The sequence below is a fragment of the Rhinopithecus roxellana genome, chromosome 2 (assembly GCF_007565055.1).
Source record: "Rhinopithecus roxellana isolate Shanxi Qingling chromosome 2, ASM756505v1, whole genome shotgun sequence".
Classification (NCBI taxonomy): Eukaryota; Metazoa; Chordata; class Mammalia; order Primates; family Cercopithecidae; genus Rhinopithecus; species Rhinopithecus roxellana.
Window position 1 is genome coordinate 15,036,034 of NC_044550.1, and position 24,687 is coordinate 15,060,720.

The window sequence follows — 24,687 nt, forward strand, 5'->3', positions numbered from 1 at the left end:
AATATTAAGTTCAGTTTTTGTTATGATATAAAATTCAGCCTGAGGGATTACTTTAAACTTTCCTAGTGTATTTACAGATTTAATTTGTTCTTACAGTGTGTAAATACCAAGAGAGCATTCCATTTAATATTATTTTTATTAAATTAACTTTGGAGTAAAAAATCCAAGAAAAGCCCTGTACTGAAATCACATATTTACTAAATCCTGGATTCTCTGTACAGTCCCCACATATTTCTACTTTAAAATTCTTCTGTCATGTGAAATAAATCATTAAAAGAAGCAGGCAGATGATGACAGGTAAACTTTTTAATGATGTTCTAATGTTGACAATTGCATTTTTATTTTGCTTGGATCATAATGGCGTGTAAGCATTTTAGGCCCCAGAATGCCCATAAGTAGAGCTCCATTTGGAGCTGTGATCAAGATGGCTAAAAATGCTACTGTCATCACATCCTTCGAATATGGTTCCAAGTGGGGTGCGGAGACTCTTGCTGTTTCTAGAGCCAGAGGACCTAACACAGCCTGCATTTAGGGGTAAAAATGGGGCATAAAGAAAAATGTTAAATAGAATTAATATATAATGTAAATGGCTCTGTTAAAATAAACAAAATCTAGTACTAGACTATTAGAAAAAAAAAGTACTCAGTAATTTTCATAAGTTACTCATCAGTTCCATGTTCTTCCTAGCAAATATATGTGGAGGAAGAGTACAATAGTGACAAATCAGCAGGCAAATATTTTTGGGCTGATTTTGCACTCTTGTCCTCTCAGTGTTCCTCTATTCAAATATCTCTTTTGAGTGTTCATGTTACCCTCATAACACCAGGAGTTCTAATGAAACCAGTTTTGCTTAGTTGCCTTTACCATGTTCTTGGTGACAACAAGACAACATAAAATATTAAGGTTTCTTATGGGTCTCTAGGATCTCTTGCCCTTCTTCTCATTGTTCTCCCTATTCAGGGGGCACTGTGTTATAGTAGAACTGACAGCAGGGTTGGAATCTAGCAAACTGGGTTTGAATTCTATTTTTGCTGCAATGAGGCTAGTGAACTTACAAATGACTCACACTCTCTAAACTTCTACTTACTTGTAAAATGAAGAACAAAATACTTATCTTACTGGACGGTTGTGAAAATTAAATATGAGAATGCAAAGAACACTTGGCACATAGTAGATATTCAGATAGTGGTAAGTTTCTTTCTCCCTCACTCCTCATCCCCTGCCAGGTCAGAGAATGAGTTTCTTTGAAGTTTTTGTTTTAGAATGACTCTACTAGGTCACAAGTTTTTTCCCTAGTTACCTTCTACCACATTAGTTTTAATAACATAAAGCAAATTTCTTGCTAACCCTCCTTTGTGTTTAATAATCTAGGCATGAAATTGCCTTAAAATTTTGGGGAATTAAATACCAATATATAACATGTTTTCTATGGAGTTGCAAAGCAACAACATAATGGTAGAAACATTACCTCTGATATGGAACATTATGGCAAAAGAACCCCTCAATTTAAGATCAATTTCTATATTCTAGATCAATAATTTAAAATGGTATCATTTTTATATCATAACTTTTAATGTACTGAACATGAGCCAGTGTGCTGGAGGATGCTAGGGAGAAAAAGATAATCATGCAGGAAACCAACCTGAAAGAATCTTACAGTTTAGAAGAGGATTTGAACATAAAAGAATTGCCAACAGAAAAAACAAAAACCAAAAACCAAACCCATTGACTTTTAAGAGATTATGATGATAATGGTGAAACTAGAAATAATATTTATATAGTTATATGGCATTCGTCATATGGCAGGTATCATTCTTAAAGCTTTCCATTTATCAACTCATTTAATTCTCATGACAACCTTATTACGTGAGGACTATTATTAGATGATAAATGATTTCCCCCTAGTGACTGAAATTGAATATTATTTCTTTAAAAGAATCCAATTGTCAAGCTGATCTTACATTTGTAAACTAAATTATTTATTTACTCTCCTAGTAGCTTCTATTTTTCCACTCTAATTTTTATCAGTAACTCGAAACTGAGGAACAAGAGAAAGAGCTGAACCTTAGCCAATTTTATTTTAGCAGCAGAGAACAGTGGAAGAGGATAAAGGTGAAAATAATTCAAAATTGAAATTTAAAATATTTGTTGATCTTACTTACTTGTGACATTATCGTTATCTATTACTGCTGTTGTGACTCTACTTGTATAAATAATTAATTTTTTATGTCTTGCCAGTTCCTGGAACCAGCTTGATATTCTTTGTGTAGAAGCTAGCCTGGAGACAGCAGACAGGAATAGGCAGAAGCAGAATAATACTGCAGGACTTGAGTGAGTGGTCTCTTTCCTCATACCTGCTTTTCTTTTTTCCCTGCTTTATGAAAATTATGAAATAATAAAACAAAGTTGCGAGTGTTTTTGGAAGGAGAGAGAACAGAGGGACGCATAGATACTCCTTTTGTAGATTTATTATGCCCTACAGTAGACATTAAAAATAAAAAAGTTATTATTATTTATATTACTTGAAGGTAAGATAAAATAACAACATTGTTAACTGAGCACCACCATATGCCAGAGAGAGTGCTAAGCACTTTACATGGATTATCTCATTGAATCCTGACAACACTACTAAGAAATAGATCTAGTCATAGACTTCATTGTAAGATGAGAACACTGAAGGACTGAGAGATTAGAAAATAATTGTCCTGAGGTATAGGCAAGTAACATGGTATTCAAAACAGGTAGTCTGGCCCTATGAACCTGCTTTTCTAACATGATAATAGAGGTTTTTTTGCATGAAAATTTAGGAGCTTCTGTTTTGGAATAACAACTAAGAAAAGCACCACAGGAAATTAAGGTATGTTATGCTGCCAAGTTAAACAGTCTAACAATAAGTAGCAATATATTTTAGTAGGAGGAGAATATCCTTGAATAAGAGGGCAAAATTACAAGGTTTCCCTTTCCATTCACTCATTCTTGCAGGCATGCAATACATATTTGCCTCCTGCGTGTCAGGCACTGTGTTAAGTGCCAGGGAGAAATAATGAAAAACAACTGCAACAACCAGACACTGTCCCTCTCCTTACATAGTCTATCAAGGGGGCGGGGGCAGGGATTTAGCCATTAACCAAATAGTTATACAAATAAATGTGTAATTAAAAACAATATATGTGCATTTGTGCATTTGTGTGGCAAGTGAGTGGCAAAGGTAGGGAAAGTATTTTTTAAAAACTCGATGTGTCTCTATTTTACTTTACTTTTTTTTTTTGTGACAGGGTCTCACTTTCTCACCCAAGTTGGAGCGAAGTGGTGTGACCTCAGCTCACTGCAGCCTCAACCTCCCAAGTTCAAGCAGTCCTCCTGCCTCAACCCCCAAGTAGCTGGGACTACAGGTGCGTGCCACCACACCTGAGTAATTTTTTTGTATTTTTTGTAGAAATGGGGTTTTACCATGTTGCCCAGGCTGGTCTTGAACTCCTAAGCTCAAGTGATCTGCCCGCCTCAGCCTCCCGAAGTGCTAGGGTTACAGGCATGAGCCATCATGCCTGGCCTGTGTCTCTACTTCTTAAAATTGTAACATTTAGCTTTGTTATATTCAGTAAAATATAAAAACTCCAATTTTCAGATATATTCTTATTATATATTTTAGGAAAATACAAAACATATTTTCATAAACTTAGGAAGTACTTATTGAAAGAATACTTTTTAATTTCAAAAGAATTGCTTTTGAAACTGAGATTTAAAAAGGCTACACTGGCTGGGCCCAGTGGGTTATGCTTGTAATCCCAGAACTTTAGGAGGCTGAGGCAGGAGGATCACTTGAACCTAGGAGTTCAAGACTAGCCTGGGCAACATAGCAAGACCTCCTCTCTACAAAAAAGCAGAAAAAATGGCCAGGTGCAGTGGCTCATGCCTGTAATCCCAGCTCTGTGGGAGGCTGAGGTGGGTGGATCACTTGAGGTCAGGAGTTTGAGACTAGCCTGGCCAACATGGTGAGACCCCATCTCTACTAAAAATACAAAAACTAGCTGGGTGTGGTGTATTTGTATTACTAATACTAATACAAAAATTAGTATTAGTGTGCACCTGTAATCCCAGCTACTCAGGAGGCTGAGGCAGGATAATCACTTGAACCTGGGAGGCAGAAGTTGCAGTGAGCCAAGATCATGCCACTGCACTCCAGCCTGGGCAACAGAGTGAGATTCTGTCTCAAAAAAAAAAAAAAAAAAAAAAAAAAAATCAGAAGAAACACAGTTCGGTGTGGTGGCAGTTGTCTGTGATCCTAGCTACTCAGGAGGCTGATATGGGAAGATTGCTTGAGCCTAGGAGGTTGAGGCTGCAGTGAGCCGTGATCACACCACTGCACTCCAGTCTGGGTGACAGAGTGAGACCTGGTCTCAAAATGAAAATAAAATAGAAGAAAGTAACATTAAGTTTCTTTGTTTGTTTTTGTTTATTTATTTATTTTTTTGAGATGCAGTCTCGCTCTGCCACCCAGACTGGAGTACAGTGGTGCCATCTCAACTCACTGCAACCTCTGCCTCCTGGGTTCAAGTGGTTCTCCTGTCTCAGACTCTTGAGTAGCTGGGACTGGTTACATTAATTTTAATGAATAGTTATGATCAATCAAACATTTAAAAAGTAAGGATAATAGCTCATATTTTGTGACTGGGGTAACATTTTTCATTTAAAATTTTAAAAGCATCAAAACGAAAGCATTAAGCAATAGGCTTAACATGTTCTTACCTGTACTGTAGCTTTGGGCATCCATGCTAAAGCAATAAATATTTTCTCCTTAAAACTAAAACCAGCAAAGCACATCAATATATATGTGATTAAAATTCGAACACATAATGCCAAACTCAGAGTGGCAACAGATATGCCTACAACAGATGAAAACAAACATAAATAACAAAATATTTGTGAAGAAGTGTTCTTTATGCTCAGGAATATGATTTCTAAAACTTTTGAAAGCATTTTAAGGCTATTGTCTCTTCATATGTTTATTTTTACATAAAAACAATGATTATAAAAAATGAATACAATTGAGGATTCTCTGTAAAGTGCAAGAGATTATCTGATGGTGGAGGTACCAGGAAAATTAAGACAGATGACATTTATACAATTTTGAACTAATAGACCTTTTTTGAATACTTTTCTTTTTATTAATAATAATTTATTTTCTGAGAAGGATTCTTGCTTTGTCACCCAGGCTGGAGTGCAGTGGTACAACCTCAGCTCACTGCAACTTCCGACTCCCGGGTTCAAATGATTCTCCTGCCTCAGCCTCCTGAGTAGCTGGGATTATAGGTGCGCACTACCACACTGGGCTAATTTTTGTATTTTTAGGAGAGGGGGGTTTCCCCATGTTAGCTAGGCAGGTCTCGAACTCCTAACCTCAAGAAATCTGCCCGCTTTGGCCTCCCAAAGGGCTGAGATAACAGGCATGAGCTACCACACCCAGCCAATACTTTTAAATGAAAGTATTCAAAAAGTACTGATCGTATCAAATATTTTCCCTCAGGAAAGAAATCTTATATTTATTTCCTCAGATAACTCAGGGAAGATATTCAGGGCTGTCCTTGGTTTAAAAAGAAAACAGAGCACACAGTGTAAAGGAAGAGCAATATGAAAATATGACACTGTATCAACATGTGTTTCTGAAGAAGGTCCTTGTAGCCATTCAAAGATATACTGTAAATAAAAATAAGAGTATTTATAATTTTCTTAAATATTTTTGAATTTCATATATTTTTGTGTTCTAATTATTCTTACCAATAGTATTTGATTCAAGCAATGAAACAGATACTTCTGCTCCAACTAAACCAAAAAGAAGTGGTTGAAAAATATCCCATACATTTGTAATAATCTTTTGGACTTTCATCTATAGAAAAGAGAAATACATTTATAATTATTTTGGCACATAAATACATTTCAGAAACTTAAAGTCTCCCTCCCTTTTTTTTTTTTTTTTTCAGTTTTTAAGTATTTTAGAGATGGGATCTTGCTGTGTTGCCCGGGCTGGAGTGTAGTGGCATAATCATAGCACACTGTAGCCTTGAACTCCAGGGCTCAAGTGATCCTCTCACCTCAGCCTCACAAGTAGAACTACAGGTGTGTATCACCATGCCGGGCTAATTTTTAAATTGTTTGTAGAGATGGGGTCTTGCTATGTTGCCCAGGATGGTCTGGAACTCCTGCCCTCAAGCGGTCTCTGGCTGTGGCCTCCCAAAGCACTGGCATTATAGGCATGAGCCACCATGCCTGGCCTAAAGTCACTTAACATTTAATAAACTTAAGACATTTTATTTTAATAAAAATGTTAATTAATAAAAACTGAGCACTTTGATAGTTTTACTCAAGCACTTAGGTAGAATTTGATTAAAAGAAACTCACAAAGCAATAAAATAATACTATTTGGCCATTTTGTCACAAAATAAGTGATGTCCTTAGGGTTCTAGCCATGTTTAGTATGAGTTCCAGATTTTGTCTGTAAGTTAACTGAACAGAGATAGAACTACATCATGCCTGATGAGAACATACCCAGTTCATGCAAACATTTAGGTTCTCGGAAGGGGGTTGGGAAGCCCTCCACTAACAACCGTCCTGGAACTCAATCCCATTAAAGCGAATCCTGATACAGCATATACTACTAGGAAAAACAATTTGGAAGTCTGAGAGGCCTGCTTCCAAAGAACCCATGTTGAATACTTTAAAGTTACTTTTTCCTTAAAACAAAACCAAAACATATATTAGGTTCTCATTTAGTTGCCTACCCAGCTTCCCTTTTCTGGAAACGAATGCCTCCCAGTGCTACTTCCCCAATTAAAAGGTTACAGGAAAGGCCCTTATTGGCCTACAGTATTCTGGCTCTTCTTCAGGAATTTGGATGAAGAGATTTCAGTCTCAGTCTGGGTTTAACATTTTTTTTTTTTTTTTAAACAGAAGATACGTAAGAACTTTGATGTCTCTTCCTTGAGGTATAAACTATCTTCATAACTATTTCCCTTAAGACCGCGTTTTCTGATTCCCACTTATTAAACTATGGTTAAAAAAAAGAAAAACAAAGAAAAACAGTGTTAGTATTCTTTACTATCCTTTTGTTACTTTTAATCTTTGAAACTTTAGTTCTGTTTCTTTTATCATTTAAAAAATTCTTGTAGTTTTAATTTTATTTATTGACTTGCATTTCATTCATTTCATTTCTTTTATAATTATGATTATATAAGAATACTAAACAAAATGCCACTATGATTTTTGGTTAGGGAACTTCTCAAGCTGATTCTAAAATTTATCTAAGAAAGAATATGTGTAGGAACAGCCAAAAACTACTTTAAAAAGAAGTATAATCTATATTCGATTTTGACACATAAAACTGCAGTGATTTAAAACAGTGGTGTTGGCATAGAAATAGAGAAGTAGGATTAAATAGACTTCAGAATTAATATATATGGGAGAATTTAGTTCATGTTAAAAAACTGAATTATTGGCCGGGCGTGGTGGCTCAAGCCTGTAATCCCAGCACTTTGGGAAGCCGAGACGGGCGGATCACTAGGTCAGGAGATCGAGACCATCCTGGCTAACACGGTGAAACCCCCTCTCTACTAAAAAATACAAAAAACTAGCCGGGCGAGGTGGCGGGCACCTGTAGTCCCAGCTACTCTGGAGGCTGAGGCAGGAGAATGGCGTAAACCCGGGAGGCGGAGCTTGCAGTGAGCTGAGATCCGGCCACTGCACTCCAGCCTGGGCGACAGAGCGAGACTCAAAAAAAAAAAAAAAAAACAAACTGAATTATTAATGTAATGAATTGGTCAACAAACAAACAATTTGGCAAAAAATGACCGTCTAGTTTATGTGCATATATCTGTATGTACATATTCATCACATGCAAGTATATATGTGTGTCTGAATATATATGTATATTTATGTGTGTGTATACATATACACACACACACATCGCGCATGATGTAATTCTATTCTGTTCAGTTAACTTACAAACTGTGTGTATAAATATATATAGTTTGTAAGATACACACATGTATATATGTATATCCTTACCTCACAGCATTCACAGAGATAAATTCCAGATAGATTAAAAGACTAAATGAAGAAACAAATTAAACAATCAAAAACTACCAGAATATTAAATGATAATATACAAAATAGTATATCTTTGTAATGTTTATATGTTATAATCTTCAGTGAGAAAGTCCTTCTTAAATGAGATGCAGAATCCAAAACCAAAAAAGGAAAAACCAATAGGTTTGGTCATAGGAAATTTTACTTCCACACACAAGACACCATAAACAAAGTTGAAGATAAACAAAAATTACATGCAATATATACATAACAAAGGATCTGTAGCCCTAACATTACTAGAAACTATAAATTAGAAACAACAACAAAAAAATAACCCAATAAAAATGGTCAAAGAAGATCATAGGTATTTTAAAAAGAATATATGAAGAGAAGCTTACTATACTACTAATCAGAGAAATGTAAATAAAGAATAACAACATCACATAATTGTAAGAAACTATAAAAACTGAATGATGAGGTCATCTAATAGTAGAAAGAATAGAACTAGTGATAATATCAAGTGCTGTTGATGAGTTAAGACATTAGATATTTTTGTGCACTGTTGGCAGAATGTAAATAACCAAAATCTTTTGAAGGGATAATTTAGCAGTGCCCATCAAAATAAATATAGATCATTTCCAGCCAGGTGTGGTAGCTCATGCTTGTAATCTTAGCACTTTGCAAAGTCAAGTGGGGAGGATCCCTTGAGCCCAGGATTTTGAGACCAGCCTGGGCAACATAGGGAGACTCTGTCTCTAAAAAAAAAAAAAAAAAAAGTAAAAAAAGATCATTTATAGGACTCTATTCCAGTAGATGTACCTGTAATTCCAACACTTTGGGAGGCCGAGGCAGGAGTATCATCTGAGGTCAGGAGTTCAAGACCAGCCTGACCAACATGGTGAAACCCTGTCTCTCTTAAAAATACAAAAATTTGCTGGGTGTAGTGGTGCATGCCTGTAATCCCAGCTACTAGGCAGGCTGAAGCAGAAGAATCGCTTGAATCCAGGAGGCAGAGGTTGCAGTGAGCCGAGATTATGCTACTGCACTCCAGTCTGGGTGACAAGATTGAAACTGCATCTCAAAAAAAGACATGAACAACACTGTTTACAACAGCACTGTTTGTAAATAACAAAAAGTGGAAACGATCTCAATGTCTATAAATAGAATACTGGTTACCTAAAAATGTAAGGGGTTTGATATTTGAGAGTGGTGGGGAATAAAGAAATCTTTTACATTTTATTCCCTGTTTTATTATTTTACAAGCATATCTATTTCTATTTATTTGTTTATTATTTATTTATTTTTTTTTTGTGATGGAGTTTTGCATTTGTTGCCCAGGCTGCAGTTCAATGGCATGATCTCAGCTCACTGCAACCTCCACCTCCTGGGTTCAAGTGATTCTCCTGCCTCAGCCTCCTGAGTAGCTGGGATTCCAGGTGCCCACCACCACACCACCACGCCCGGCTAATTTTTATATTTTTAGTAGAGATGGGGTTTCACCATGTTGACCACGCTGGTCTCAAACTCCTGACCTCAGGTGATCTGTCTGCCTCAACCTTCCAAAGTTCTGGGATTACAGGCATGAGCCACCGTGCCCGGCCTTTTACAAACATTTTTCATGGATTAATTAAAATGTCAATGAATAAAATAATTAGATTCATAAAAGTAATATAATAATATTACATAACTCCTGGGAAAAAGAGAAGCCTGATGTGACAACGCAACTTCTGATTCCATATTAGTATATTTTCAGGTGCTTTTCCTAAATATTTTATTTCCTTGATCGATTTATACACTTTCTTGAGGACAGAAAACCTTTTGGAACATTTTCCAACCAGAATGAGGGGATTTCCTAAATATATGTAAAAAATTCAGTTGTTTTAGCTTTTAAAATATAGCGTATTAAAAATATTCACCTTTTCTTGGGACCATTTTGTCCCTGCAATGAAACTCAACACTAGTGTGAATAATCCTCCAGATCCATGTAAACCTATACGTTGGCTGCCTAAGACAGCAGAAACACACATAGTCAAAATAAGGAATCCTCTCTTCAGTGCAAGTTTTTTCTAGAATTAGATAGATATTTAGAAATTAGTTTACATTAAATATATAATACAAGATTTGGCATTATCTATTATATATTTTTGACCCTTTGATATTATGTCTTTAAATGTTATATTAAATGTCTAAAATTTTGATTTTCTTTCTCACCATATATTTTAGGAGACTTACTACCAAGTAACAAAATTCACAACTAGTAACATTTCATTTTCTGCCACATCTCTGATACTAATATCAGTAAAATGGTTAAAGTATTACTTTAAGTGAAGAAGAGAAGAGACCCATACAATCTCCAGTTTCATATAACATATCCAATGAATTCTTAAAAAATATTTGAGTGTCTCTTTGGCCAAAATGTTACAGCTAAATTTGGATGGAAATTATAGAAATACAAAAATAATGGCATGTTTTCACTTAAGGCAGGAAATGGCTAAGTTTAAGAGTGTTGCCTCTGTCAAAGGAGAGTAGGAGTGAATTTAAGTCAGAAAATATGCAGAAATTAATGAGAACCTATCTCCCCCTGAAATGTTTAAGGGAAAATTTAGGGGAAATTATCAAATATCAATAGGCAATTTAGTAGAGAAAGGGAAAGTATAATTCAGAGGGATATTCTGCATTAAGTATATATCTTTATATTCCTTATTTGCCAAATCAGGAAGCAGAGACTTTAGTCAAAGCCATGGACCTGTATCAATCACTGCTGTGCTCAGTTTCAAGTACAGAGCAGGCATTGGAGGCTAGTTTTAGAGAAATAGAATTAAGTATTAAATTTCATGGATCTTACCAAAGTTTAATATTTTGAAAAAAAATGTCTAACACTATACTTCCATAAAATAGATTTTGTATATACCTGGTCTTCACTTGGAAAATATCGAACAAAAAATCCCAAAACAATTCCTGCCAGCAGACTAATAGATACGCTCTTTATAGAGGCTATGGCATTATTAACTATACCACCTGTAGAGGCACACAATAAAAAAAATTCACAAAGAAATATTTTCATATATACTACACATCAGAAAAGCAAATCTAGGTGGTTCATGAAGAAAGGTAAGTATTTTACAGAACAAATATATGAAAATGGTCTTTAAACATGTAGATCTATTTAGTACATTAAATATATACTATCAAATAATTTAATATATACACACAACTTGGAAATGTCCATTATATAAATAGGCCAGAAAACAAAGACTTAACGAGCCACAAGATGCTCCCCCACTTAGTGAGGTAGTCTGGGCGCAGTGGCTCACGCCTGTAATCCCAGCACTTGGGAGGCTGAGGGTGGATTACTTGAGGTCAGGAGTACAAGATCAGTCTGACCAACATGATGAAACCTCATCTCTACTAAACATACAAAAATTAGCTGTTCATGGTGGCGCACACCTGTGATCCCAGGTACTCAGGAGGCTGAGGGAGGAGAATCACTTGAACCCGGGAGGCAGAGGTTGCAGTAAGCTGAGATTGTGCCACCACACTCCAGCCTGGGTGAAAGAGGGAGACTATGCCTCCAAAAGAAAAAAAAAAAAAAAAAAAAAAAAAGACCAAGTGAGGTACAAGAATGGAGAGAGACCAAAACACCTGTGGCACTTAGCACATGGCTGGTAAGGGCTATATTAATAATTCTTCTTTGATATACTATATGAAAAAGAAACAAATGATTTTAACATAAAAAGAACAACGTAATAACAACATAAAAGTTTTTGCTCCAGGGTCAGTCCTAGAAACATTCAAGGGTCAATTAAGATTTCAGTATATTTAAGTATCTGCTTTTGGTGAAGAAAAAAGGAAAAAAAAAAAACCAATACAAAAGATTCCAGTATATTTTATATTCATTAATATTAATAAATCCATACTTATAGTTCATTGTAATAAGTAAAAAACAAAAAATAAAAAAAACAGATTCTGAGTCACAAAAATAGTTCAGTTAAGCTCTGGGTAGTGGATTCAATATAGTAAGTAAGCATATTTTTAGACATATTTTCTACTAAATATAACAGGCAGGACATGGTGGGCTCACATCTTTAATTGTAGCACTTTGGGAGGCCAAGGCAGAAGGATTGCTTGAACCTAAGAGTTTGAGACCAGTTTGGGCAACAGAGTGATACCCCATCTTTACAAGAAAATTAAAAAATTAGCCAGGTATGTGGTGTGTACCTATAGTCCAAGTACTTAGTAGGCTGAGGGAGGAGGTCCCTTGAATTCAGGAGTTCGAGGCTGCACTCCAGCCTGGCTGACAGAGCAAGACCCTGTCTCAAGAAAATAAAATATAATAAAAATAAAAAATAATATAAACAGAGTGATGTCAGCCAGATGGTGGAAAGGGAAGCTCCAAACTTTGATTTTCCACAAAGATACGAATTGAACAACAATATATGGTCTAAAAGCCTTTACGGAGTTCCATAAACCATTAAGAAGTTCTGGCCGGGCGCGGTGGCTCACGCCTGTAATCCCAACATGTAGGAAGGCCGAGACGGGCGGATCACGAGGTCAGCAGATCAAGACCATCCTGGCTAACAGGGTGAAACCTCGTGTCTACTAAAAATACAAAAAAATTAGCCAGGCGTGGTGGTGGGCACCTGTAGTCCCAGCTACTCGGGAGGCTGAGGCAGGAGAATGGCGTGAACCCGGGAGGCAGAGCTTGCAGTGAGCTGAGATCGTGCCACTGCACTTCAGCCTGGGCGAAAGAGCGAGACTCTGTCTCAAAAACTGTTTTACAAACAAACAAACAAACAAACAAAAAAGCATTAAGAAGTTGTAGTAGCACAGACAAGTGCAAAGCCAAGAATAGTGGCATTGAACAAATAAGAAAAGCTGTTGCATTATACTCATGATACCCCTTCCCCAAGCTGGAATAGGTTGGTGTGGCTGGGAGAAAGCACTCAACTTGCAGCTTCTCCATTAGCAGGGAAAGAGAAGACTGGCACGGAACAGTTTTATGAGGCTACCTGAAGCTCTCTCTCTCTAACTTGACACCCAACCAGCATACTTTGGATACGTGGGAGCCACTGAGAATAAAGGAGAGGTCAGAGATGATGCAGCACCAGGGAACCTGCAGTACCACAGACAGACAGATACCAGAGGGAGCAACAGCTCCAGAAAAAGAAACTGGCAAACCTCTACTTGGGATATTGCATGTATAAACCCAAAGAAGATGCATTCCCAGAAAAGGTTTGAGAGGCTGCCAGAGCCTATAGCCATGCTGATTCAGGTAAAGGTCTTCCGTATGAAGCCAGCTGATAAAAACTGGGAGAAGTGGCAGTTTTTTCAAACATCCAAATCTTGGCAAAAGTAAATAAAAAATAACACGGCATAAGAAGAAACAGAGAAACCTAATGACTAAATTAAAGGAGCAAAATAAATCTCCAGAAACCAACTCTAAAGAAATAGATAAATGAGTTACCTGACAAAGAATCCAAATTAACTCTCTTAATGAAGCCCAATGATAACAGAAATAGACAACTAAATGAAAGTAGGAAATAATTAATGAACAAAATGAAAATACTAACAAAGAGATAGAAACAAACAAACAAAAGGAATCATACAGAAACTCTGGAGATAAGGAATACAATAGCTAATTGAAAAATTCACTATAGGAAATCACCAACAGACTATGTAACTAACTGCCCAATGGGTTCACCTTGTGCCCTGCCTAGTCAGAGCTGATTTATCAAGACAGGGGAATTGCAATGGAGAAACAGTAATACATGCAGAGCCAGCTGCGCGGGACTCCAGAGTTTTATTATTACTCAAATCAGTCTCCCCGAGTATTCGGGGATCAGAAGTTTTAAAGATAATTTGGCAGGTAGGGGCTTGGGAAGAGGGGATTTGTAAGATTGGAGATGAAATCACAGGGGGTTGAAGTGATGTTTTCTTGCTGTCTTCTGTTTGTAGGTGGGATGGCAGAACTAGTTGAGCCAGATTACCAGTCTGGGTGGTATCAGCTGATTCATCTAGTGCAGGGTCTGCAAAATATCTCAAGCACTGATTTTAGGTTTTACAATAGTGATGTTATTCCCAGGAGCAATTTGGAGAGGTTCAGATTCTTGGAGCCAGAGGCTGCAAAACCCCTAAACTGTAATTTCTAATGTTGTAGCTAGTTTGTTTATCCTGCAAAGGCAGACTGGTCCCCAGGCAAGAAGGGGATCTCTTCGGGAGATGGCTATTATCAACTTTGTTTCAGAGTCAAACCATAAACTGAATACCTTCCCAAAATTAGTTCATCCTACTGCTAGGAATGGACAAGGACAGTTTAAATGTTAGAAGCAAGATGGAATTGATTAGGTCTGATCTCTTTCACTGTCATAATTTCTTCAGTTATAACTTTTGCAAAGGTGTTTTCAATAACATCAAGCAGAAGAAAGAATCAGTGAAACTGAAGGCTAGTCATTTGAAATTACAGAGTCAGAGGAGCAAAAGGGAAAAGGAATGAAGAGTGAAGAGAGCCTAAGAGACTTATAGGATGCCATCAAGCAGACCAATGTATGCATTATGAAAGTTCCAGAAGGAGAAGAGAAAAATAAAGGGGCAGAGAGCCAGTTAAAAAAAATAATGACCAAAAACTTCTCAAATTTAAGGAAGTAAATGAACATACAAATCTAAGAGGCTCAAAGAACTCCAAGTTAAATAATTTGCAAAAAACCTACAATGAGACACCTTATAATCAAACTGTCAAAAGTCAAAGACAAAGAGAGAATCTTGAAAGGAACAGGATCAAAGCAACTTTTCACATACAAGGGAGATGTCATATGGTTATCAGTGGAATTCACAGCAAAATCTCTACAGGCCAGAAGAGAATGGGGTGATATATTAAAAGGGCTGAAAAAAACCCCAAAAAAACTGTCAATCAAGAACCACATAGCCAGTAAAACTGCACTTCAAAAATGAAGGACAAACAAAGAGTTCCCCAGAGAAGTAAAAGCTGAGGGAGTCAATCACCACTAGATCTACCTTACAAAAAATGTTAAAGGGAGTCCTTAAGTGGAAATGAAAGGATATTGGATAGAAATACAAAATCATACAAAGTATAAACTTCTTTGGTAAAGGTAAATATATGAGTGAACACAGAATCCTGTACTACTGTAATGGTGGTAAGTAAAACACTTTTCTTCTTTACTTGTTTCTTTTTCTTTTTTGAGACAGAGTCTTGCTCTGTTGCCCATGCTGGAGTGCAGTGGTTTGATCATGGCTCACTGCAGCCTTGCAGCCCTGGGCTACAGCAATCCTCCCAATTCAGCCTCCTGAGTATCTGGGACTACAGACATGCACCACCACACTCAGATAATATGTTTAAATTTTTAGTATTGATAAGGTCTTGCTGGTCTCAAACTCCTAGGCTCAAGCGATCCTCCCACTTTGGACTCAAAGTGCTAGGACTACAGGTGTAAGATACCACACCCAGCCTGTAATTCACTTGTAATTGAAGCATGGAATTTAAAAGGTAAAAGCATAACATTACTTTATTAAATTATGTAAATAAACAATATAAAAATATGTATTGTGTGACATTGATAACAAAATGAGAAGGAGAGGTAAAGAAGTAGAGTTTTTGTATGTGATTAAAGTTAAGTTGTTGTCAATTTAAAACAGATTATTATAACTATAAGATGTTTTCATGTAATTCTACAGTAACCACAAAGAAAAGACCTATAGAAGATACACAAATAAAAATGAGAAAGGAATCAAAGCATGTCCCTACCAAAAAAAGAAATTAGTGAAACATAAAGGGAGGCAGGAAGAGAGGAAAAGTGGAACAAAATAGCTACAAGACATATAGAAAACAATTAACAAAATGACAATAGTAAGCCCTTCCTTATCAATAACTAATTTAAATGCAAATAGGCTAATTTTCCAATCAAAAGACAGAGACTGGCTGAATGGATTTAAAAAAATCTAAATATATACTATATGCAAGAGACTCACATTAGATCTAAAGACACACAAAGGTTGAAAGTGAAAGGATGGAAAAAGATGTTCACTGCAGTTGGTAACCAAAAGAGAACAAGGATGGCCATATTTAGACAAAACAGAGTTTAAGTCAAATAGTAGCACAAGAGACAAGGACATTACATAATAATAAAAGGGCCAATTGACCAAGAAGATATAGCAATTATAAATATATATGCAACTAACAGTACAGCATCCAAATATATGAAGCCAAACTAGACAGAATTGAGGGGCAACATAGATAACAACATCATAATAACAGAAAACTCCAATATTCCACTTTCAATTATAGATACAACAACCGGACAGAAGATCAACTGGAAAACAGAGAACTTGAACAACATTATAGACCAGTTGGACCTATCTGAGATATACAGAACACTTCACCCAATAATAGCAAAATACACTTTCTTCTCAAGTACATACCAAGACTTTTCCAGGATAGATGGCATGCTAGTCCACAAAACAAGTTTTTAAAAATTCAAGAAAACTGAACTCATACCAAGTATCTTTTCTGACCACAATAAAGTGACATTAGAAATTCATAGCAGAAGGAAAAAGGAAAAGTAATAAATACGTGGAAATTACAAAAATATACTCTCTTAAACAACCAATTGGCCTGTATGGTTAATATTAATTGTCAATTCAATTGAGGGATGCTTAGATGCCTGATGAAGCACTGTGTCTGGGTATATCTGTGAGGGTGCTGCCAGAGGAGAATGACGCATGAGTTAGTGGACTGAGAAAGACCTGTCCTCACTGTGGGTAGGCATCATGCAATTGGTTGCAAGTGTGGCTAGAACAAAAAAGGCAGAAGAATGGGAACATTCAGCTTGCTTGGATTTCTTTTTTATGTACTCTCTCTCTCTTCCAGAGCAGTATGCCTTTTTCTCCTCTTGCCCTTGCACATCAAACTCTAGGTTCTTTGGCCTTTGGACCCTGGGACTTGCATCAGCAGCCTTTTGGGAGCTCTCAGGCCTTTGGCCTCAGACTAGTGGCTGCACTGTCAGCTTCCCTGGTTTTGAGACGTTCAGATTTGGACTGAGCCATGTCACTGGCTTCCTTGGGAGCCATGTGGTAGGCTTCTCTCATTTTCCAGCTTGTAGGACTTTGCCTTTGTAATCATGTGAGCCAATCGTCCTTAATAAATTATATTTCATATATATATAAATATATTCTCTTTTATATGCATATATCTATATCTATATCTATATCTATATCTATATCTATATCTATATCTAATCTATATTTCCTATTGGTTCTGACCCTCTGGAGAACTCTGATGAATACATACTCAAAGAATAAGTCACAAGGAAAATTAGAAAATGTCTTGAGACAAATAAAAGTGGAAACACAACATTTCAAAGCTTGTGGGATGCAGCAAAATCAATATTAAGAGGACAGTTTATATATCTAACTGCCTACATTAAAAAAGAAGAAAGATCTAAAATCAGCAACTTAGCTTTACACCTCAAGAAACTAGAAAAAGTAGAACAAACTCAACCCAATGTAAGCAAAAGGAAGGAAATAATAAAGTCTAGAGCAGAAGGCCGGGTACAGTGGCTCATGACTGTAATCCCAGCACTTTGGGAGGCCGAGGTGGGCGGATCACCTGGGGTTGACAGTTCGAGACCAGCCTGAGCAACATAGAGAAACCTGTCTCTACTAAAAAATACAAAATTAGCTGGGCATGGTGGCACATGCCTGTAATCCCAGCTACTCTGGAGGCTGAGGCAGGACAGTCACTTGAACCGGGAGGTGGAGGTTGCAGTGAGCTGAGATTGCGCCATTGCACTCCAGCCTGGGCGATAAGAGCGAAAGTCCATTTCAAAGAAAAAAAAAAAAGTCTAGAGAATAGAAAAACCCTGTGAAACTAGTTGTTGTTTCAAAGTTCAACAAAATTGACAAATCATCAGCTAGAATACCTAAGAAAAAAATAAAGAAGACTCAACTTCTTTTAGGAACAAAAGAGAAGACATTGCAACAGATAATACAGAAATAAAAAGGATTCTAAGAGTCTACTATGAATGATTATATACTGACAAGTTGGATAACCTCGGAGAAATGAACAGATTCCCAGAAACATGCAAGTTACCAGGACTAAGTCACAAAATAAAAAATCTTAATAGACCTATAACTAGTAACCGAATCAGGAATCAAAAACCTCCCAGCAAAGAAAAGCCCAGGACCAGATTACTTCACTGCAAAATTCTACCAAATATTTAAAGAATTAACACCAATTCTAGCTGGGTGTGGTGGCTTACATCTGTAATCCCAGCAGTTTGGGAGGCCAAGGTGGAGGATTGCTTGAGTACAAGAGTTCGAGACCAACCTGGGCAACACAGTGAGACTTCATCTCTACAAAAAATAAAAACAATTATCTGAGCATAGTGATGTGTGCTTGTAGTTCCAGCTACTCAGGAGGCTGAGGTAGAAAGATCGCTTAAGCTTGGGAGGTTGAGGCTGCAGTGAGCCATGATAGAGCACTGCACTCCAACCTGGGTGACAGAGTGAGATCCTATCTCCTGGGTGACAAGGTAAGACCCTATCTCAAAAACAAACAAACAAAAAACCCAATTCCTCTTAAACTCTTCTAAAAGTTTGAAGAGGAGGAAACACTTCCAAACTAATTTTATGAGGTCACTATTACTCAGATATCAAATATAAACAAAGATACTATAAGGAAAGAAAACTGCATACTAATATCTCTGATGAATATGCAAAACCCCTTAACATAATACTAGCAAATATAAGTCAACCACATACGAATAGTAGTATACAGCATGAACAAAGTGGGATTTATCTCTGAAATGCAAACTGATGCAAAACGACTTTTGTATGGGTTCACACAAAAATCATTCAATGTAATACAGCACATCAACAGGGTAAAGGACAAAAATCACGTGATCATCTCATTTAATGCAGAACAAGTATTTGACAAATCCAATATCCTTTTGTGATAAAAACCACTCAGCAAACTAGGAACAGAAGCAAAATACCTCAACAAGATAAAAGCCATATATGAAAAGCCACAGTCAATATCATACTCAATGGTGAAAACTAAAAACTTTCTTCCTAAAGTCAGGAACAAGGCAAGATTGTCCACTCTCTCTTTCCTTCTATTCTCATGGTACTGGAAGTCTTTGCCAGAGAAATTAGGCAAGAAAAAGAAATAAAAGCCATCCACACTGGAAAGAAAAAAGAGAAAATTATCTCTTTTTACAGATGGTATGATCTTATATGTAGAAAACCCTAAAATTTCCACAAAAAACTTAGAATTAACTTAAAAAACTCAGCAAAGGTGCAGGATACCAAATCAACACTCAAAAATCAGTTGTGTATCCAAACTAACAATGAAAAACCAGGAAAGGAAATAAAGAAAATAATACCATTTCCAATAGCATCAAAAAGAATAAAACAGGAATAAATATAACAAAGGAGTTGGAAGACTTGTACACTAAAAACTACAGAACATTTCTGAAAGAAATTAATGATACACAAAGTGGAAAGACATTCATGTTCATGGATTGGAAGACTTCATATAGTTAAGATGGCCACACTACCCAAGGTGATCTTCAGATTCATTGCAATCCCTAGCAAAATCCTAATGACTTTTTTGGGGGTAGAAATAGAAAAAATAATCCTAATATTTATATGGAACCCCAAAGGATTTCAAATAGCCAAAACAATTTTGAGAAAGAAAAACAAAGCTGGAGGCTCCAAACTTCAAGATTTCAAAATATGTTAGAGAGCTTCAGTAATCAAAACCATGTGGTACTGGCATAAAGACAGATACATTCACCAAAGGAACAGAATAGAAAGCCCAGAAATAAACCCTTACATGTATGGGCAAACAATTTTTGAAAAGGGTGTGCAAGACTGCACAATGGAGAAAGAACAGTCTCTTCTGCAGATAGTGAAGGGGAAAATGGATATCCACAAGCAAAAGAATGAAGTTGAGAAAAGCTTTGTGACATTTAATTTAGCAATGATTTCTTAGATATGATACCAAAAGCATAGGCAACAAAAGCAAATATAGACATATTAGACTACATCAAGCTTAAAAACTTTTGCATGGCAAAGGAAACAATCAACAGAGTAAGAAGGCAATGCTCAGGAGAAAATAATTGAAAACCAAATACCTGATAAGGGGTTAATATCTAAAATATATACAGAACAACAACTCAATAACAGAACAACTTAAATGAGAAATGGTCAGTTGACTTTGCTATGGTCCAAATGTTCATGTTCTCCCAAAATTCACATGCTGGAGCCTAATATTCAATGTGATAATATTAAGAGGTGGGGCATTTTGGAGATGATTAGGTCATGAAGTCATAGCCCTCGGAAATGGGACTAGGGACTTTACAAAAGAGGCTTAAGGGAGTTTGTTTTCCCCTTTGAAGATGTGAGGACACAGAGAAGGTGCTATCTATAGTGAATAGGCTCTCACCAGTCACTGAGTCTGTTGTAGCCTAAATCTCGAACTTCCCACATTCCAGAACTGCGAGAAATAAGTTTCTATTTTCATAAATTACCCAGCCTAAGGTATTTTGTTATAGTAGCAGGAATGGACTAAGATTAAGTTGAATAGACATTTCTCCAAAAAAAATACAAATGGCCAACTAGCATATGAACCCAACACTACATGGAAGTTGCCAAGGCTTGGGGGAATTGAACTCTCTGGAGCAACAGCCTGAGCTGTACATTGGCTCCTTTTAGCCATGGCTGGGACACAGGGCACCAAGTCCCAAGACTACCCAGAGCAGCAAAGCTCTGGGCCTGGCCCACAAAACCATTTTTTTCCTTTTAGGCCTCCAACCCTGTGATGTGAGGGGCTGTCGTGAAGAACTCTGACATGCCCTGGAGACAATTTCCCCATTATCTTGTCAATTAACATTTGGCTCCATGTTACTTCTGCAAATTTCTGCAGTCAGCTTGAATTTCTCCCCAGAAAATGGGTTTTTCTTTTCTATCACATCATCAGGCTGCAAATTTTCCAAACTTTTATGCTCTGCCTCCCTTTTAAACATAAGTTCCAATTCTAAACCATCTTTTTGTGAATGCATAAAACTGAACACTTTTAAGAGCACTCAGGTCATATCTTGAATACTTTGCTACTTAGAAATGTCTTCTACCAGATGTCCTGGATGGGTTCCAAGATAGCCAAATAGGAACAGCTCTGGTCTCCAGCTCCCAGTATGATTGATGCATAAGACAGGAGATTTCTGCATTTCCACCTGAGGTACCTGGTTACTCTCATTGGGATTAGTTGGACAGTGGACGCAGGCACACAGAGGGTGAGCTGAATCAGGGCAGGGTGTCATCTCACCCGGGAAGCGCAAGGGGTTTGGGAATTTCCTTTTCCTGGCCAAGGGAAGCTGTGACAGACTATCTGGAAAAATAGGACACTCCCGCCCAAATACTGTACTTTTCCCAAGGTCTTAGCAACCAGCAGACAAGGTGATTCTCTCCCGTGCCTGGCTCAGTGGGTCCCATGCCCACAGAGCCTTGCTCATTGCTAGGGCAGCAGTCTGAGATTGATCTGCAAGGTGGCAGTCTGGCTGGCAGAGGGGCATCTGCCATTGCTGAGACTTGAGTAGGTAAACAAAGTGGCCAGGAAGCTCGAACTGGGTGAAGCCCACTGCAGCTCAACAAGGCCCACTGCCTCTAGACTCCTCCATTGTGGGCAAATGGCAGCAACTTCTGCAGACTTAAACGTCCCCGTCTGACAGCTCTGAGGAGAGCAGTGGTTCTCCCAGTATGGCGTTTGAGTTCTGAGAATGAACAGACTGCCTCCTCAAGTGGCTCCCTGACCTCCGTGTAGCCTAACTGGGAGACACCTCACAGTAGGGGCTGACAGACACCTCATATAGGGGGCTGCCCCTCTGGGATGAAGCTTCCAGTGGAAGGACCAGGCAGCAATATTTGCTGACCTACAATATTTGCTGTTCTGCAGCCTCCACTGGTGATACCCAGGCAGACAGGGTCTGGAGTGGACCTCCAGCAAACTCCAACAGACCTGCAGCTGAGGGACCTGACTGTTAGAAGGAAAACTAACAAACAGAAAGGAATAGCATCAATATTAACAAAAAGGTCATCTACACCAAAACCCCATCTGTAAGTCACCAACATCAAAGACCAAAGGTAGATAAAACCACAAGGATGGGGAGAAGCCAGAGCAGAAAAGCTGAAAATTCTAAAAGCCAGAGCGCCTCTTCTCCTCCAAAGGATCACAGCTCCTTGCCGGCAATGGAACAAAGCTGGATGGAGAATGACTTTGACAAGCTGACAGAAGTAGGTTTCAGAAGGTCAGTAATAACAAACTTCTCTGAGCTAAAGGAGGATGTTTGAACTCATCACAAGGATGCCAAAAACCTTGAAAAAAAGATTAGATGACTGGCTTACAAGAATAAACAGTGTAGAGAAGATCTTAAATGACCCAATGGAGCTGAAAACCATGGCACGAGAACTTCGTGACGCACGCACAAGCTTCAGTAGCCAATTCGATCAGGTGGAAGAGAGGGTATCAGTGATTGAAGATAAAATAAATGAAATAAAGCAAGACGAGAAGTTTAGAGAAAAAAGCATAAAAAGAAATGAACAAAGCCTCCAAGAAATATGGGACTATGTGAAAAGACCAAATCTACGTTTGACTGGGGTACCTGAAAGTGATGGGGAGAATGGAACCAAGTTGGAAAATACTCTGCAGGATATTATCCAGGAGAACTTCCCCGACCTGGCAAGGCAGGCCAACATTCAAATTCAGGAAATAGAGAGAACACCACAAAGATACTCTTTGAGAAGAGCAACCCCAAGACACATAATTATCAGATTCACCAAAGTTGAAATGAAGGAAAAAGTGTTAAAGGCAGCCAGAGAGAAAGGCTGAGTTATCCACAAAGGGAAGCCCATCAGACTAACAGCGGATCTCTCCGCAGAAACTCTACAAGCCAGAAGAGAGTGCCGGCCAGTATTCAACATTCTTAAAAAAAAAGAATTTTCAATCCAGAATTTCATATCCAGCCAAACTAAGCTTCATAAGTGAAGGAGAAATAAAATCCTTTACAGACAAGCAAATGCTGAGAGATTTTGTCACCACCAGGCCTGCCTTACAAGAGCTCCTGAAGGAAGCACTAAACATGGAAAGAAACGACCAGTACCATCCATGGCAAAAAATGCCAAATTGTAAAGACTAGCAATGCTGTGGAGAAACTGCATCAATTAATGGACAAAATAACTAGTGAACATCATAATGACAGGATCAAATTCACACATAATAATATTAATCTTAAATGTAAATGGGCTAAATGCTCCAATTAAAAGACATAGACTGGCAAACTGGATAAAGAGTCAAGACCCATCAGTGTGCTGTATACAGGAGACCCATCTCATGTGCAAAGACGCATATAGGCTCAAAATAAAGGGATGGAAGAAGATCTACCAAGCAAATGGAAAGCAAAAAATAGCAGGTGTTACAATCCTAGTCTCTGATAAAACAGACTTTAAACCAACAAAGATCAAATGAGACAAAGAAGGCCGTTACATAATGGCAAAGTAATCAGTTCAACAAGAAGAGCTAACGATCCTAAATTCGTATGCACCCAATACAAGAGGACTCAGATTCATAAAGCAAGTCCTTAGAGACTTACAAAGAGACGTAGACTTCCACACAATAATAATGGGAGACTTTAACACCCCACTGTCAATATTAGACAGATCAATGAGACAGAAGGTTAACAAGGATATCTGGGACTTGAACTCAGCTCTGCAACAAGCAGACCTAATAGACATCCACAGAACTCTCTACCCCAAATCAACAGAATATACATTCTTCTCAGCACCATATCACACTTATTCTAAAATTTACCACATATTTAGAAGTAAAGAACTCCTCAGCAAATGTAAAAGAACAGAAATCAAAACAAACAGTCAGACCACAGTGCAATCTAATCAGAACTTAAGATTAAGAAACTCACTCAAAACTGCACAACTACATGGAAACTGAACAATTTGCTCCTGAATGACTGCTGGGTAAATAACAAAATAAAGGTAGAAATAAAGGTGTTCTTTGAAACCAATGAGAACAAAGACAGTTGTGTGATTCTCCCAGGCATACCAGAATCTCTGAGACACATTTAAAGCAGTGTGTAGAGGGAAATTTATAGAACTAAATTCCCACAAGGGAAAGCAGGAAATATCTAAAATTGACACCCTAAAATCACAAGTAAAAGAACTAGAGAAGCAATGGCAAACACATTCAAAAGCTAGCAGAAGGCAAGAAATAGCTAAGATCAGAGCAGAACTGAAGGAGATAGAGACACAAAAAAACCCTTCCAAAAATCAATGAATCCAGGAACTGGTTTTTTGAAAAGATCAACAAAAGTGATAGACTGCTAGCAAGACTAATGAAGGAGAAAAGAGAGAGGAATCAAATAGACGCAATAAAAAATGATAAAAAATAAAAAATGATATCACCACCGATTGCAAATAAATACAAACTACCATCCGAGAATATTATAAACAACTCTCCACAAATAAATTAGAACATCTAGAAGAAAGGGATAAATTCCTGGACACATACACACTTCTAAGACTAAA

General features: G+C 37.5%; 1 protein-coding gene across 1 annotated transcript in view; it reads right to left on the reverse strand.

Annotated features, from left to right (window-relative positions):
* Positions 1-288: 288 nt before the first annotated feature.
* SLC9B1 (solute carrier family 9 member B1) overlaps positions 289-24,687 on the reverse strand; it is a 130,008-nt gene continuing 105,609 nt past the window's right edge. The window contains exons 8-12 of the mRNA XM_010363329.2: positions 10,991-11,097; positions 9,996-10,145; positions 5,776-5,884; positions 4,747-4,883; positions 289-522 (exon numbers count right to left, since the gene is read on the reverse strand). Of these exons, the coding sequence (XP_010361631.2) occupies positions 307-522; positions 4,747-4,883; positions 5,776-5,884; positions 9,996-10,145; positions 10,991-11,097 (719 nt within the window). The 3' untranslated portion in view covers positions 289-306. The remainder of the gene's footprint in view (positions 523-4,746; positions 4,884-5,775; positions 5,885-9,995; positions 10,146-10,990; positions 11,098-24,687) is intronic.